This window comes from Diplodia seriata (genome assembly GCF_021436955.1).
Source record: "Diplodia seriata strain FDS-637 chromosome Unknown scaffold_5, whole genome shotgun sequence".
NCBI lineage: Eukaryota > Fungi > Ascomycota > Dothideomycetes > Botryosphaeriales > Botryosphaeriaceae > Diplodia > Diplodia seriata.
The window spans coordinates 2,211,480-2,228,212 of record NW_027117312.1 but is presented as its reverse complement, the minus strand read 5'-3'; the positions used below and the strand labels follow the sequence as shown (position 1 = coordinate 2,228,212).

Sequence of the window (16,733 nt, the reverse complement as noted above, 5' to 3'; positions counted from 1 at the left end):
CGAGTTTGTGTGTGTCAATCACTGTCTCTGACATTTTGGGAAGGAACTCGGTAGCAGTGAGGAACCAGAAGCAAAGAGCAACAGGCGGCCAAACTCTCACTTGGCCATGGAACGCTTTGGAGGCATCGAAAGCAAACAAAGAGGTCAAATAATTAGACATTGAAGCTCGACATGTCGTTAGTCGCTAGACCACAGCGAGTGAAAGCGCTGCGGCTATCCGTAGTTGATCGCGTCTCTTTGAGTAGCGTTCCAATGTTCTCCAGAGGTGGAGTGCTGGAATCGTGATAGGAGTTGATGTCGTTTGCTTTGGTGTTGAGGTGAGGCGCTCGGACGTCCCGCCTGGAGCGGAAGTGAGGAGCGAAAGCGGCAACCACTTGTCTTGCTGCACCCCCAATGTCGCTCTTTCCATCCGTCCTCACCTCACCTCATCCATCAACCTACCTTCATCCAACCCTTTTTTTTTTTTTTTTTTGCAGAATCATCCGGCACTAGGAGTTTGCTGGCATGCTCCGGTCAAGCTCGACCGGGCGATTGTTCAACACCGCCACTCTGGCTCGTCCGGGCAGTGCTGTCACGCGTTCTTCCTGCGACGATCAAGCCGACACAATGGACCCTGGATGATTCTTGCCTTCTCCGCATTCGCTTCGGTTGGCTTGCCGTTCCCCGTTCTGCCACCGAACGGGGGACAGTTCCGTCCACGGGGCCAAGATCGTCTCGATAACTCCGCTGGCCCAAGCGGGTGAAGATCATGCACGCCTTATAACTAAACTCCCGCAGCAGCCTAGGAAAGGGGATGCCATCAACCCGCTTGCTCCAGCGTTACGGTGCGGGATTCCTCGGGAGTGGTTTCTGCACTGTTCGGCTATCTATCAACGGAGCAGGGAAAGGTGCTGAGATCGGCAGAGGAGCACCCCAACCCCTCCTGAATCCCTCACCATAGTCAAGTCCTTGGCTGCGCTCATCCATTAGGCAGTCACAGTGACCATGCGGAAGAGTCATGCGGCATCTGCTGCGGATTGACCAATCACACGGAGAGTCAAGCCCACCCCGCAAGCTCTTGACTGCGCCACAGGTGCATCCCTTCTCCACTGGTAACCTACGAGAGGGGTCCAAATACGAACGCGCGCTTCTGGGCTGACCTCTATTCGCTTCAGCCACTGGTTTTATGGCGGACGTCTTCGTCTATCTGGCAGAGCGCCAACAACCAACAGGACCCTCCAGCCCTGTGCATGCAGTGGTCTGTTTCCATTGTCTCAGAAAGGGGCCAAATTAAAGATACCCCACTCCATAGCAGATCTGAATACTTCGCTCGGGACAGCGCCGCAGCCCTGCATCCAAATCAGACAATGCTGTTTCACGATATATCTGCTCGCCCGCAGCCTTTCACCTGGCTCGCGACTTGCTGGTTTTCGTGATCGCGCCTGTCTCTCGTTGAATTTGCGCCTGTCTCTCGTTGAACTCGCGCCTGTCACTCTTTAAAAAACTTGTCTATCATTAAAATCATGGCCTTCTCCAAGCCGTCTTTGCTGTCCTACGCCGTGTGGCTGCTGGCCTGTCTTCCCGATGGAGCCGTTTCCGCTCGGAGCGCGGCCTCAGCCCCGATGCTTGACTTGAAGGCAGCTACAAGACGCTCCGACACTCTTCGGAGGAGCGAAAAAATCCGAACCACTCCTTTCATCGATTTGCTCTACACGGATGGTGCGATTATCAGTCCCCCAGTGCAATTCATACTGATGTCTGTGTAGGCGACAACTCTGACAGCCAGAAGTCCGTCTTCTACTCCCGTGTCCAGGCCCAGTCGAGCAAGCAAGTCCTCGTGCTTGAAGATATTGAAGACCAGCTGAGCCATCTCGAATGCACGGGCTCAGGAATCGAGCTTGGGTTCCGCGGAGACGACGTTTTTGCTGATGCTGAGAATGTCATCTCGGGCTTGGAAGGCGGCTATGTCGTTGCTTCCCACGCTGGATGCACTGATGAGGGCTCGCGTTCTGTCTTTCTGTAAGCTAGACGGTTCGTTTCCCGTGTTCGGCTGGCTTACAAGACACAGGGTCGACGACGTGACGGCGGCTGAAGACACCAAGACCATCACTCTCGCGACGACGAAGCAGCAGTGGAAGCAAGCTTTCAGCCGCTTCAATATCGATTACGGATACTCGCAGGAGCACCATGAGCTGCGCCGTCACCAGATGATGCGTCGGCAGGACACCACCACGCAGGCTGTCGCGACCAGCACCGCTACCCAGACCGTGGTCTCTTCCACCTCCACTTCGGCCTTCTTGAGCCACCAGACCCTCATTCCTGCCGGAAACGCCTCTCAAGTCGGCGAGACTTCTGTCGCTCTCAACCTGTTCCACGAAAGCGCCAACACGACCTTTTCGCTGCCTCCTGGATTCGCCATGACTCTTCCCAACCCCCACTTCATCATTGGCTGCAAGCACTGCAAGGTCACGGGCAACTTGAACCTGACGCAAGGTGGCTGGGAGCTTGACTGGCCCGACGTGGACGAGATTACTGAGATGGACTCGGTCGCCGATGTCTTCAAGATGGGCTTCGTCGAGCTTGCTCTGAACAACTTCTCTGCCTATATCGAGCTCCAGGCCACGCCGGCCGAGTCTGGTAGTTTGCAGATCCCGCTCTTCACTGCCCCGACCGCTGGCTTCAGGATCCCTGAACTCGGCAAGGCTGGTGTCATGTTCGAGCCTGCCCTTACTTTCAACTGGGCTCTCAGCGGTGGTGTTCAGATGTCCTACGGTTTCAACATGACCATCCCCCGCGCCATCGCCGCCCTGAACTTCACTGACCTCGAGTCGTCCACCGTTACCGGACTGTTGGTTCCCCAGCATACTCTTCTCTTCTAAAACCCACGCTAACCCCGTGAAACAGTGACAACTACAACCTCACCGCCATCCCCTTCCAAGCAAATGTCTCCGACATCAACCTGCAGCTGCACGTTTCCCTGCGCCCGCGCATCGAGCTCGCCTTCGGCCTCTTCGATGACGACCTCCTCGCCGAAGCCGGCACCTACCTCGACCTGCCCGTCGCCAACGTCAACATCACCCAGCTTGCCTCGGCCCAGCACAACGCCAACTGCGAGTCCGTCGACACTCCCCCCGCCGACGAGGCCGAGTTCGACAAGAACTTTGCCAACCTCACCCACATTGCCGCCGGTGTCGATATTGGCGCCGGCGCCGACTTCCGCGTCCAGGCCCAGCTCCCCGTTGTGAAGGATCCTTCGTTCGTCACTTCCTGGAGCATCGCCAGCATGCCCGCGACGACCCTGCCGACGGCCTGCCTGGTGTACCAAAGCACGGGCGCGCCGGCCGGTGCCGCCTTCACCCCGGCGGCGACCAAGTTTGCGACGATGAAGCAGCAGGGTCAGGCTGGTGGACTCCTCGGCGGAGAGGGAGAGAGTGGAAGCGAGTCTTCCGGAGCAGGTAGGGTACTGTCACTTGTTGTTGTTCGTCTTTTGGAATGCTTGCTAACGAATGATTTTTCCCGTAACAGAGCTGAACGTGACCATTTCGCTGTAAAACTGACCTTTGGCTCGTTTTTTACCTTCTTTGACATGACTTTATTCGTTTCGAGAAGATGTCGGTGAATGCTCGAAGGCACTGGCCGCAGTGGCGGGCTTGGACCTCAGGATGCTCGAGAGCGCCTGTCTCATGCGTGTTTTGCTGGTTTCGCCGACTTTCACATTTCTCAAAGGCTCATTGCAAGAACGGCGGCGGTCTTCCGCGCCGTGTATTACGTGTGAAGGGGAGTAAGATTTGATGCCATTGGTAGTTGATACCCAAATGATGATTGACTGGGAGAGCACCTCCCACAGAGGGGAAACTGAGTATCACAGCATCTGCATTTGATTACTTGTGCTACTTGTGAGGAACTGCCCACATGCCTCCCCGCCTCTGAACTTCTCGTGCATAGCCAACCAAGTCATACACAAACCACAACACAGGGCTGACAGCGTGGGTCGATCATGGTCTCGGGATAGACACAACGGGCCACCAAAGAACTGAGCCGACCTGCACCATTACAGTAATTCGAATCCCCCTTTACATCTGGTAGATCCCTACGTATCATAACCTACTAATGCGTAGCACATCCGCGCTCTCACATCGATTTGTTGCCATTACAGGGTAGTACAGCCAGTCGAGCTCTTGCGCCACATCTTGCTTCGTTTCCACGAACAAAGTCGATCAACGAGAGGGTTGTGGAGCAAGAAACATGTGGTGTTCGAACCGTGGGTGGCGGCAACCGAGCGCCTTGGCTTGCTACATGCTCACCCACACACAGAGAGCGCAAAGACACGCTCTCCGGTTCCTTCGCTTGTAATCGATTCAGCTATGCAGAGTGTGTTTGTCGTGGCTTCGGAAGAGGGAAGCGGCGGATGATTATGTGCGGGCAGCAACGAAAATGGAGTGATATGCGTGGTCCAAGGATGGCGGGCTGAACAAACGGTGGTGTTGGGTTTGCTTTGCTGCCTGTCGGGTGGCCAGCACACAGCCGCTCGCGGGCAAGAGTATCGTCATGCAATCATTGTCTTTGTGGTCGACCGCGGTGCTGGAGAAACCATAGGAAGGGCTGTGGACGGGCTGTGGCGGCGATAGCATCGGGTGGCGGGCGCATGCGTGCGATGGTTGCGGTCGGGGTCCACGATCGAAGGCGACACTGCGCTGGGGCGGCGGCGGCGGCGACGACACAGTCGAGGTCGGGGGACCTGTCATAGCTAGCTTATTGTGTTAATCCTTATAGCTGGAAAGCGCTATAATCGACGCTGTTGTTACGATGCTCTGCGTTGTGTTGCTTCACGCTGGGCTGCTGGGCGGGACCAGGCCACTGTTGACGTTGCGCGACGCGCATGGAAACGGCAGCGCGACGCGTCGACTACGCATCGAGCGGCGTCGAAACGATGAAAATCAGAATACTGGTTAGCACGAGATCAGCCAGAAGGTCCAGAGACACAGGTCGCGGAACGAGTACACTTCTGGAAGGCACGTTTCCTGTGTGAAGACGCGACAGCAGAAAAACTCTTGCGAGCATCACCGTGGCAAACGACGAACGGTGCAAGCTGTCCAACTGCAAACACAGCATCTTCAGCCAAGCATCAGAGCGTGGAGCGCGACACGCATAGACCTCACCACTGCTGAGATATTGTCCGGGTCTATCACAGCAACTGCGATCTTCTCTTCCTCACGGGCCCACGCAAAGGCGAGCACAGCGTAACGAAAATGAAGACTGACTGAGCCAGGTAGGTTTCCAAATATTCCGTGCCGACCCGAAGGCCAACACAAGCGGTCAGTAGTTGTAGTTTTCAACTAGCAAAAACACGGCATCGGACGAATCCTCACTTGCACGCGTCAAGCCCATGCACTAAGACAATTCTTAGAAGAGGGTCGAGGGGGAGGCGGCTTTTTATACCCCTCGTGGAGCCTCTGCGGAAAATTGTTTGAGCGAACCACGGGACGTGCCCGGGCGGGTTCGGCGCTGCACGTGCCACAAGGCCTAGGCTAGCCGCAGCTAGCCGTGCATAACCGTGTCTATCTTCTCTAGGCAGCAGTGGACCGCACCGCTGCCTGGTACAGGGACTTGTTGGACCTGTGCAAACGTCAAGATTCTTCCCACAGAAGACATTATTGGCTTGCTGGCGATAAGACACTGCTATTCCATGAGCTTGAGTCATCATACCCGCATTCACACGGACTGAAGCTGTTGCGTATCATGAAATATTCTACACATTGAGCTGATCCAGAGTAGAGAACTCGAAACAGAAGCCGCCCATACCAGCGCAACCATGCTAAAAAAAATGGGAACCAGAACACGCTCAGCTATCACGCAGCACGCCGACAAAATAAAATCAAAAAACGAGCCGAACATCGCCTACGCCGCCTTCGCCTCCCTCAACCGCACCTTCACGCCGTCGCCCGGACAGCTGGTCAGGGTCAAGCCGTGCAGCGTGCGGCCATCCATGCCGAAGCCCTCGATCGAGTCGAAGCGCTGCAGCAGGCGCACGACGACGTAGCTCGCCTCGGTCAGGGCGAACTGCTGGCCGATGCAGATGCGCGGGCCGCCGTTGAAGGGTAGATACTCCCAGCCCACGCGCCGGCCCTCCCACCGCTCGGGGCGGAAGACGGCGGCGTCGGGCCCCCACACGTCCTCGCGGCGCTGCATGACGTGCACGCTATAGCCGACCTCCATGCCCTCGGCGACGAAGACGGGGCTGCGGCCGTCGGGCCCGCCGCCGAGCGGCAGCGTCGTGTCGACGGCGGCGCGGCGCGAGTTGAGCGGGACGACTGGCTGCAGGCGCAGCGTCTCGTTGAGCGCGTGCTGCAGGAAGGCGCAGCCCTTGAGCCGCGCGAAGCTGATGTCGCCCGCGTCGGCGGCGTCGTACTCGCCGAACTCGTCGACGACGACGCGGCGCAGCTTGGCGAACGTGGCCGGGTGCTGCGCCAGGAAGCGGAACAGCCACGATAGTAGCGACGCCGTCGTGTCGCGGCCCGCCAGCAGGATGTTGAGCAGCTGGTCGCGCAGGGCCAGCGGGTCGCGCGTCTGCGCTGCGAGCGCGTCGAGGAAGACGTACTTTTCCTTCCTGCCGCCCGCGCCCTTCTCCAGCGACATTTCCTCCTTGGAGAGGGCGAGCTGCACGAAGTAGTCAACAAAGGCGTGCACGTCGCGGCACTGCTTCTTGAAGTCGGCCGTGTGGGCGATCCAGTAGTTCTTGCCGAAGCGGCCGGCGCGGGCGAGGTGCCACTGGGCGCGGTCGAAGGCGAAGGCGAACATGCGCTCGTCGCGCTCGGGCGGTACGTCGCCGGCGCCCTTCGTGCCGCGGTAGTTGGGCAGGCTGGCCAGCTGGCTGTCGACGCTCTCGCCGAAGAGGAACTCGGTGGCCGAGTCGAGCGTGAGGCGGAAGAAGAGCACCTGGATGTCGGTGATGTCGGTCCAGCCCTCGACGTTGACCGGCAGCGCCCGCATCATGTTCTGCACGTGCGTCTCCTCCAGCTTGAGGTCGCTGATCTGCTCGCGGGCGAATTGGGGCCGCAGGAGGGCGCGCGAGTGCTCCCACGCCTTGCCGTCCGAGGCAAACTAAAACAAAAAGTTAGACCTCCCACCGTCAACTCAAGGTAAGCTCAGTATCGCTCACAATGCCATGGCCGAGCAGCGGCTGGAAGTTGCCATTCCTCCTCTCGCCCAGCTCAAAGTCCTTGAACTGCGTGGCCAGGATGGCCTGGATGTTGCGCGGCTCGATGGTAAAAAAGCTCTCCTCGCCAGCGATGACGTTGCTCATGGTGGTGACGTGCCGACCCTCGCGCGCGCTGATGGTCGCCACGCGCTCCTCGCTGTACTCGGGCAGCCGCTTCTCCCTGTCCGCCCGCAGCAGCATTCGCACGTTTTGGATGCCCAGAAAGTCCCATTTGTTGAATGCAGGCGCCGGCTTGCACCCCCGGTCGCGCGCCATGCGGGCCCGCCGCCGAGAGGTGGTGATGGCGGCGATGGCGCGGTAGAGGATGTATGCGGCGATGGCCCAGAGGCCGAGGAAGGTCGTGGGCTTCATCGTAGTCGAGGATAAATAAACCAGTCCTGGACTTGAACAGCGGCAGCAACGCCGTTTCTATACAAGGCTGCTGCAAAGCCAAGTGGGCCTGCGGGCTAAGGTTCGCCGACGGAGGATCAGTACGGTCCGAGTGCTTGAGAGGGAAGGATGCGTAGCAAGCATCGTTATACGACTCGCGTGCGTGCCTGTCTTTTATCAAACGAAAGCCATATTGCGGGGCGAACGGCTAAGCCTACAGCGGCAATTCCAGCGCGGCGGTGACATCTAAGCCACAGCAAGATGAAAGTGAAATTCTGGCGACCTGGGGCGCCTTTGCTGCTGACTGACGCAATCAAGGCTGTGACAGGCTGCAGATGCAACCATGCGGAGTTGTTGGTGGAGCTACAGCGGCAGCCGAGGTCCTAAACCGTCGATTGGCCTCGCCCTGATTGGACGGCGGGAACGCTCCAAGACACACTAGCCTGGCGGAACCGGCACCTCCAGTCCTCCCGCACTCCCTGTGCCGCCGGCGGGCCAACTCTTTCGTCCGGGCTCCGCTTGCGACGTTCCTGCCGTTTCGAGCGACGCCTTGACGTCCATGTTGCTCATCGGAACCGCCGAAACCCAGGAGCACATGCTGCATGTGAGGTTTCGAGGATTAAGCCATCTTAGAAGAGAGCGGCACAGTAAACGCCTCAAAGCCGCCCTTGACCCTTGAGCCAATGGTTCCAGCCGTTGACAGGGATGCCAACATAAGCCTCGCAACTTGGCCTCCTTCCATCACGGACTATTCGGCGGAGGAAATGTCCCGGAAAGGTTCCTATTGGGGCGGAATCATCAGGTGAGGCGCAGGATGAACGGTTAAACCAGTTCACATGTACCACCGGCTATGTCGGATGAGCTGTTGTGAATGAGGCGGCAGTTTTTGTGCAACGTAAGCAGCCCGACATGCAGCTGTAGTCAGATCGTGTCGCCTACGAAATACCTTGGAGCATCCACCACTTTTGATGGCCACAGCTTCCGCTTCTCACTCCCATCTACCATGACCTCGAACATCCAAGTACATAAGAATCGTGATGATAATTCTCTCGCTCGATGATTTCCTAGCCTGGCCGGAACTACCGACGTCGAGTCAAGACCCATTCGCAATTTAAAAATCCAGTCCAAGAAAAGAATAGGAGAACGACTGGCCAAGTCTTCGATTATGCCCGCCGCTGGAGGATTCCCGGTCACAACTTCCATCTATCCCTCCTACTCACCCGGCATTCCCTTCCTCAAATTCTCAAACTTACTATCCGGATACGCCAGGTTGTTTTCGACGAACTCGGCCTTGCCGCCATCGTATCCGCACATGTTCTTGGCCACCTTGTTGAGAGAAGAGAACCCATGGTCAGTCGAACTTTCGTGGTGGTGATGGTGGTGATGGTGTCCTTTGGATGGTTGGTGTCGTAGAGCATCACTCACGTTTCCGATGATGCTTTCCCCGCCCTTCTTGTCCGCCGACGACTCCCACCACATGGCGCCGCCCAGCCCCTTGTCGCGGATGTAGTCGGTCTTCTGCACCGCCATCTGCACCGTGTCGTACGAGACCATGGTCCGCGTCGACGGGTCGTAGCAGTACGTCGCCGCCGCGTCCCGGTCGTAATGCTCGTGCGCACCGGGCCGGGGGAGGTCCTGAGCAAACGTGAGTACCCACAACTTGAAGGGAGAAAGAAAAGAGACGGCGGTACCTTGAAATCCCACACCCCGTTCTCCCAGCTGCCTTCGCCCACCCCACTATACGGCTTGCCCGGCCCATCCGTGTTCTGGAACGCGCGGCCGTACAGCGGCATGCCGATGACCATCTTACTGTGCGGCACGCCGTTCTGACAGTAGTACGAGATGGCCTGCTCGGCGTTGAACGGCGTGCAGTTCGGGTTGTGATGGCACACATACAGGTTCGCCTGGTGTCCCGCGCACGAGTCCCACGACCCCGCAAAGTCGTACGCCATCAGGTTGATGAAGTCGAGATGCTGCGCCATGGCTCCGAGATGCAGCTTGACGTAGTTCTGCGGCCCCGCCGGCGCCGCGATGGACAGCAGGAAGCGCGCGTTGGGGTTCGCGCCGCTGTTGCGCAGCTGCGCCGCGTAGGCGTCGAGCTCGCGGCGGGTTTCTTGGAGCAGCAGGACGAGGTCGCGCGCCTGCGCATCATCCTGAGGGTACTCCCAATCAACGTCGAGACCGTCAAGGCCGAGATCCTTAAGCAGCTGCACGGACGACTGGGCGAAGCGCTGGCGTCCTGCCGCCGTGGAGGCGGGCGCAGCGAAGTTGGAGCTGTAGGTCCAGCCGCCGATGGAGAGGAGAATCTTAAGATTGCGGTTGCACTTCTTGAGGAGGTAGAGCTGCTTGATGCAGCCGTAGACGTTGGTGCCAATGTCGTTCCATGAGTCGCTCGGGTAGTGCTTCTCGATGTCGGACCAGCTGTCCGTCATGTACCTGTGGGGCGATATGAGCTTCTATTTTCTTTGGAGTTGTCGGGCTGATATTCCTACACTTCACCGGAATCTGGTCGCACGTTGGCGAAGGCATAGAGCACATGGGTCAATTTCTCGGCCGGGAGATCTTGAGGATTGTGCTGGCGGCCGTAGATTGCCTGAGAGAGAGGTGCGTGTCAGTTCTTTGATGTATTTCGATGTTGTTTCGAGGTTGCACCAACCCAGTTGACAAAGTACGCCACAGTCCTATATCCGTCACCGCCACCCATTGTCGAAGTCGTTGGTTTGGATGCGAAGTAGGGGAGGAATTTAGATGCAGGAGCTGCAAGAGTGTGAAGCAAATGCTGTGTGACGGTAGAGAAGGAGTTCGGCGGGGCGAAATATATGCAAACGGCGAGGAGGGCGATGGTTGTGGCAGCAACAGTGGAGAGGGCCGGTGTCCAGCGCATCGTCACAACTGTGGCGCAGCCGCCGGTCGAGGGAACGCTGAGCGCAGGCTGAAACAGGTTTAACGGGTCGCGGCTGATGATCTTACTCGCTGGCGCCACTCAAGCTGTTGTCGAAGCGCTACATCGACTCATGCTCCATTGACTGTGTGGGGTTACATCCGCTCAACGTTGCTGATGGAGGTTGCTGCCGTGGCGGGCTTGTCGCAGGGTCAGTCAACCCCATGCTCTTTGTGTTGCCGCCAAGGAAGGCGAATGACGTGGGACTTAGCGGCAACCCGTATTTTACTGTGGCCGCTGTTGTCTTTGACCAGCTGGTGGTCAGTGGTCGCATGTGGCGACGACGAGACACGGCCCAAGCGGGATAGCCAGTCACAGCAGATTGAGCTTCAACAGGTTCCTTCAGCTTGGACGGCGCATTGGGAAGAAAATCGTAACCGAATAGCCTACAACGCCATTATCCTTGGGGCCAGGGCAAACTAGAAGTCCAAACGCCTCCCGCTCAGTTCCGAGTGTCATAAGCCAAAGCGCGACCGGTGAAGGCAGTTGAGCTCCACCGAACCGAGACCATGGTCCTTACAACTCGGCTCCCTTCACGCCCTCGCTGGAGCAGACCTCCTTGTACGGAAGAAGCTTTCTATACGCTTCTTCGGTCTGTGTCGCCGCGTCTCTACTCCGCAAGAAGCTCTGAATCCTCTGCTCGCGATCGCCGCACGCAATGGCAGCTTGCCTGACCCTCTTCAATTCTCTGCTTGTCTCGGCGTGCACAATGTCCCTCTGCTCAATCATGGTATTGCCCCACTGACCTGCCCGTGTTGCCTGGCCATAGCCGCCCAAGGCAGCAGCGAGGACGACGAGTCCTACAAAGGCCCCATTGGACAGAAAGATGGGGTGCTGGTCACTCTTCTGGTCCCGGTTGTACCAGCGCTCCCAGTCTTCCCACGTCGCATTGGCGGTTGGATCCTCCCCCGGCTTCCACTTGTATGGGCGATCGTATGGAGGCGGGCTTATGTCCCTTGCAGCGCCCCAGCCGGCGCCCCAGCGGTCGTATGCGCTGCGTTTCGACGGATCGGACAGAACGGTGTGGGCCGCGACGATCAGGCGGTAGCGCTCGAGGCGGACGGGATGCGGGCACATATCGGATCGGACATGCGAGGGTATAGGGCGGTCCGGGTGGTAGACCTTCACGAGCTCGTAGAAGGCGCGCTTGTTGTATGGCGAGCCCTTTTTCAGCTGGAAGATTTCGTATGGTGTCGGAAGCCTCCCCTGGGCCGCGCTCTGTGGCCACGGAAAGTGGTCACTGTCGCAAGAGCCGTTCGCGTCGACGCCGGCAACGTGGGCGTAGGAGCGGACATTGGGCGGGTGGTGTCGGGAGTGGCGGGCGGGCGATGACGCATTAGAAGGATAGCAGGCGCATTGAACGCCCTGGTAGGAGCAGAGGAGAAGGCCAGGCTTCTTGATGAGCATCTTCGAGACGGGTTACCGCGGGGCACATGGCTCCAGCAACATTGGGAGAGGGAGCGAGAGCCGAGGCGGGGAAGGAGGCATAGGTATATGGGCAGCAGTGGCAGCGATTGCGGAGGCCGAGTCAATGGTGCGGGAGCATCGGCTTATCGATAAGTAAGCCCCGGTGCCGGCTGGTGATGCGACTCCTCCCCGTCGCAACTTTCGCTCATGCGCTCATCCGTCGCAACTCTCTCTTATGGCGACTGATGCATCCTCGTCCGCGCTGCCGCTCTGCTCCCCTTGCGCGCCGTCACTTCCATCGCCATGGAACACCGCCCGGAGCCTTTTCTGATGCGCCTCATGTCACGCCGCCGAGTCCAACGCGCACAGGAAGCCTACGACCCGGGAAATGGTCAGGTCTTTGCCGAGACACACTGCGGCGTGACCTCCATGTTCCCCTCGTGGGTCACTGCAACTACCGGTAGCATCGCCGATCTTGTCGATTTTCGGGACCCTGACTCTGTTGGAGCTGCCTGCCTAGAGCAGGTTGCCATTCGCTCCGTGCTTCTGCAATTGCATAACCTGGACCACGAGACCATCTCCTGCGTTCCGTGGACCATTGGAAGGAAGATTTGGGCCCAAATCCGCCGCTATCGTCTAGATTCTCTGCGCATTTGGCGCATCTTTGTCAGAGCATATCCTGACGAGCGTCATGCTTTCCAGGAAACACGCAAGATTCCTTTGTTGAACTCGACCGCCCATTACGCTTTCGATGAAATCGTCAGACAAGTCACCGCACCAAACTTTGAGTGGGTGACTCACTTGACATTGCAAGACCCTCAACTTTCCAAGCATGACTGGGCCAAAATCACCAAGATCCGGAACCTTGGTGCTCTCACCATCCTTGGCCCATGTTCGGATAGTCTGGACGACCGCGTTGTGCGGGGGTGGAGTGAAGCAGCAAAAGACGGACATGTCTTCTCGAAACTACGCCTAGTGTTTTTCATCTGTCAGCCCTACATCACGACGCGTTCGTTGGGCTTCCTGCGCACTTTGCCCGCTTTGACCCTCTGCAACTTGACCGGATGCGATGTTGATCCCGATCAAGCAGAGGACCTCGGCTGGAGAGCTTCATTCCTGTAAGTTTTGCTGGCAATGACGGAGCAGACCATGGAATACTGAATGTGGGGCCAGTAATTCGAAGGCTCATGAGCTCAACATCGAGTGGACCTTCAGCTCCAATGTGCATGATGCCATACGCGCCTACTACCGCCGCGCAGCATCTCCGACTTTGTCTCCGCCCACGGATATTGAACCTCATGAGGAACCCATCCTCTCTTTATTCAAACGCTCAACAACCGCCGTACTACCTCCAGAGGACGTGGCGTTGTGGTTTTGGCGAAGCAGTCCTTCAGGACAGAGTGGTGAGGTGACCAAGGAGCTTTCAACTACTGCAGAGCCTCCGAAGAAGAAACGCAGGCTGCGCGCGAAGAAAGAGAAGGCTTTAGGTGACGTATTGGGTAGCTTCGGGATATGAGCGTTCTCCTCAGGCACGTCGAGAAGCACTGAATATGCTTTTCGTCTTATTTGTTGATTGTGCACGGTCTTACTTGTATTTATGATACCCCCTCAGCGCGTTTCGCTATTAGTGTCTCACGCAGCAACCATTGAAACTGCTGCAGAATATCCCATGTTGTTCTTTCATGGTCAAGTGAAGTCTTGAGATATTCACTCCGTCGCAAGATATCTTCGGTTCCGAGACGGCAAATCTTTTGCCCTCTGGACATATGCCTCAGAAACCGTGACTCTCGTTTTTTGTGTGATAAAGAGGTGAGAGCAGGGTTCAAAAGCGGTATTTCCTGGCACAGATGATCACGCTTAATATGTGCAGAGTGACGACGCGCATAAATCCGAGGCTGCATTGGAGATGTCAGCGTTGGGTGGGAGAGCTTGGGGGCGGCACGGTGCGGGCGGTGGTGCCAGTTTGATTGGCAGTGTTTCTCCACTGCTGTTTGTAGTCGTCAATGTAGATGCGCATCTGGCCACTTGTGGTGGGGCACTCACTGACCAAGCTCCCAAACGAACAAGTCCACAGTTCCTCCGTTTTTCTGCTGTATGGTGAAATGCCGGTTGGCGAATGGTGGGTGTATGCAGAGGATTCAGAATCCGAAAGAAGAAGAAGAAAGCAGCATCTTTGGGTGAAGTCGGCAGATTGCCGAATCGGGCGGTATCAAGTGGTGGCTGCTCTTCACAGTCGAACGTTCCAGAAAGGTTGCGCCCGCAGATGCTTCACCTGTGTGTGCCTGTCTACTCCGGGCAGTCAGCCGGTCGCTAGGTGGGTGGGTGAAGGCGCTGGTTGCCCGGTCACCAGATCCCGTGATCTGCCGGCCGGCGCAGCTGATGCCGACTACCTTCCCTACTTAAGCTCCCGACGCCCCCCAACCTTTCTCTCTTTTTTTCTTCTTCTTCATTCTCTTTGCCTTTTGGCTTAGATCAAGTGTTGGCACTTGGGGATTCATTTCCTGCCTTTTGGCTTGAAACAAGTGTGGGCACTGAGGGATTCGATTCTTTTGCCTTTTGGCTTAAATCAAATGTTGGCACTGGGGGATTTGGTTCTTTGCCTTTTGGCTTAAATCAAGTGTGGGAACTGGGGCAACAATTGTGGCACTGGGGGATCAAGCAACCCAGAAGTTGACGGTATGGCGACAAGAGGTTACGGACGCTACCCTCTTCATAAATATTGCGTGGTCAGGGTACTCAAGCAGAACGGCTGGGAAGTTGTGAATGTCTAACGGAAGTTCCAAGTGGGCAGGGCACCACTGTTTGGCTATGGGGGACACGACAAAACGAAAGGAACCCAACTGACGCGCTTGAGTGAATTCAGTCATTCCGGCCTTGTTTTCAACAAACAGGGTTGGGTGGCTGGGTGGGTAATAGACCGGCATGGTCTGCTGTACCGTCTTCTTCTTTGCTATCTTGAGGGCCATAAACGAATTAATGAATGCATCCTTTTGATTTTCCTCTGCTTCAGACTCGTGATCATGCTCCTCATCGCCCACGCGACCGTGAGGTCCTGCTTCGTGTAAGTGGTCACAGCGGCAGGCGTGCCCGCCGCTTCCACCTACAACAGTGCTGCCATCATCGTCAACGCCGCTGAGGAGCCACAAATCCCACTAACACACTCTCCTCCAAACTTAAACCTGCGCAAGCTCTTGCTCGCGCAGAACAGAGAGGGGGGAATCACACCACCAGGCGCACTCCGCACCTCGCAGCCACCATGACAGGAACCAAAGACTCGGCCTTCGAGTCCGAACTCTACGCTTGCTCGCTCATGATCGAGCAGATCAAAGGTAATATCCATTCCGACCGTCGTTCCGCTACACCGCACCGTCTCCACCCTGCAGAACTCTCCCACCATGCGTGAGGCCACCACATGCTTCACAGCACCCTCCCTCCCCCCTCCACTCCACCTCACCCACCATGCCATCTGATTACCTGCGTCACCAACACCGAAAAACTCACAACATCGAAAAACTCAGCAAACGCCCGCGTCCTCTTCGGTTGCCGCCTCACCTACGACGTCGCCACCGGCCATGGCGACGACGGCGGCTACCGCGCCATGCTCTTCCGCCACAACCACGACGAAAGCGATAGCCACAAAGCCTGCGCGGCGGACGGGCCCAAGGGGACAAAGTTCTCGGAGCTGCGCCAGGCGCACGCGCTGCTGCGCATGGGCTTCGCGTCGACGAGGATGGCGGCGGTGAGGAGCGTGTTGGATTGGACGGAGGGGTTGGTCAGTGGCGGAGGCGGCGATCGGGATTGAGCAAACTGAGACCAAGTGAAAGGGATGCATATGCCTACGGATCAGAGCGAGATGTCACGGTTTCTTCTGAAGCTCTTGCTCTTGACATGCCAACCGTCAGCGCATCTGCGTCAGGAAGGCCAACGGTAATCATAAGGGACTGAGAAGACGTCAGCGTCGACGTGATCCTTCGGCCAGACGCCGATTGCTAGTTGTGGACTGGAGGCACCAGCCACAAGGCCAAACGCTTTCTAAGCTGCAGATGAACATCCTTGTTGAAATACTTCATCTGTGCCACTTGATAGAGCTGTGCATAGCTGATGAGTACCGCCGAAGCGTTGTACAGTCTTAAGATAACTAACGTGTCTTAGCGCAAACGAAACGGGGTCCGATCGAGAGTACAAGGCAATAACCGTGAGCCTTGGCAATGAGAAGTCCAAGACGGAAATGATGGCGCGCAGGGAACCGTGCACAGGGACTCGGCTTCAAAGATGACTCGAGGTGTTTGCACAAGTGCCAGGGGCTGGACAAAGAGACTGCGCGGAGTTCCATCTACCGGGTAGTGGCAGCGTTGGAGAGGCAAGCTGCCGACGATATTTCAGTCGGACGGGGCTATACGGTAAACAGATGGCCTATCCGGCACAGTGGTAGCGAGAAATGGACGTGAGCTTAAGATGCAAGCTTAAGCTCGTCACTTTAGCGTTCGACTCAAGCAAGAAGCTTCGCAGGCTGATGGAAGTGCCAAGAGAAGTTGTTGTTGCAATTGCAGCATGTCCTCGGCGAAGTGTTGGCCGGTCTCTTCTAGCCGGAGCCGGACAGCTGGAAGTCTCCGAAATTGCCGACCAAGCGCAAAACGTAGTCATTGGAGGAAGCAGTTGACGTAAAAGGCAGCTGATCTACGGCGGCTTCTATGAGCTGTCGGATCACTTATCGCCGACCGCTGGTGCAGGTGTTGGCCCACACTGGCGGTAACTCTCATGCTCGCCAACTGCCGAAGACGGCGGGGCTATAGGAAGAGAGACAGGGATCGGTACTCG

The 16,733-nt window shown here is 57.2% G+C and overlaps 6 protein-coding genes across 6 annotated transcripts; 3 read left to right on the top strand and 3 right to left on the bottom strand.

Annotated features, from left to right (window-relative positions):
* Positions 1–1,502: 1,502 nt before the first annotated feature.
* SLS55_005661 (uncharacterized protein) lies at positions 1,503–3,530 on the top strand (the record flags this gene model as incomplete). The annotated part of the gene is made up of 5 exons (XM_066777105.1): positions 1,503–1,698; positions 1,746–1,998; positions 2,048–2,827; positions 2,884–3,434; positions 3,505–3,530. The coding sequence occupies 5 exons, from the start codon at positions 1,503–1,505 to the stop codon at positions 3,528–3,530; spliced, it is 1,806 nt and encodes a 601-aa protein (XP_066632947.1).
* A 2,347-nt stretch (positions 3,531–5,877) lies between these two features.
* On the bottom strand, positions 5,878–7,282 carry SLS55_005660 (uncharacterized protein; the record flags this gene model as incomplete). Its single annotated transcript, XM_066777104.1, has 2 exons — positions 5,878–7,080; positions 7,139–7,282. 2 exons carry the CDS (start codon positions 7,280–7,282, stop codon positions 5,878–5,880), a joined length of 1,347 nt encoding a protein of 448 aa, XP_066632946.1.
* A 1,497-nt stretch (positions 7,283–8,779) lies between these two features.
* Positions 8,780–10,271, bottom strand: CHT4_1 (Chitinase 4; the record flags this gene model as incomplete). The annotated part of the gene is made up of 4 exons (XM_066777103.1): positions 8,780–9,202; positions 9,259–10,003; positions 10,060–10,160; positions 10,224–10,271. 4 exons carry the CDS (start codon positions 10,269–10,271, stop codon positions 8,780–8,782), a joined length of 1,317 nt encoding a protein of 438 aa, XP_066632945.1.
* A 753-nt stretch (positions 10,272–11,024) lies between these two features.
* SLS55_005658 (uncharacterized protein) lies at positions 11,025–11,915 on the bottom strand (the record flags this gene model as incomplete). The annotated part of the gene is made up of 1 exon (XM_066777102.1): positions 11,025–11,915. The coding sequence occupies one exon, from the start codon at positions 11,913–11,915 to the stop codon at positions 11,025–11,027; it is 891 nt and encodes a 296-aa protein (XP_066632944.1).
* A 303-nt stretch (positions 11,916–12,218) lies between these two features.
* On the top strand, positions 12,219–13,037 carry SLS55_005657 (uncharacterized protein; the record flags this gene model as incomplete). The annotated part of the gene is made up of 1 exon (XM_066777101.1): positions 12,219–13,037. One exon carries the CDS (start codon positions 12,219–12,221, stop codon positions 13,035–13,037), a length of 819 nt encoding a protein of 272 aa, XP_066632943.1.
* A 2,273-nt stretch (positions 13,038–15,310) lies between these two features.
* SLS55_005656 (uncharacterized protein) lies at positions 15,311–15,717 on the top strand (the record flags this gene model as incomplete). Its single annotated transcript, XM_066777100.1, has 2 exons — positions 15,311–15,314; positions 15,434–15,717. The coding sequence occupies 2 exons, from the start codon at positions 15,311–15,313 to the stop codon at positions 15,715–15,717; spliced, it is 288 nt and encodes a 95-aa protein (XP_066632942.1).
* Between the last annotated feature and the right edge of the window lie 1,016 nt (positions 15,718–16,733).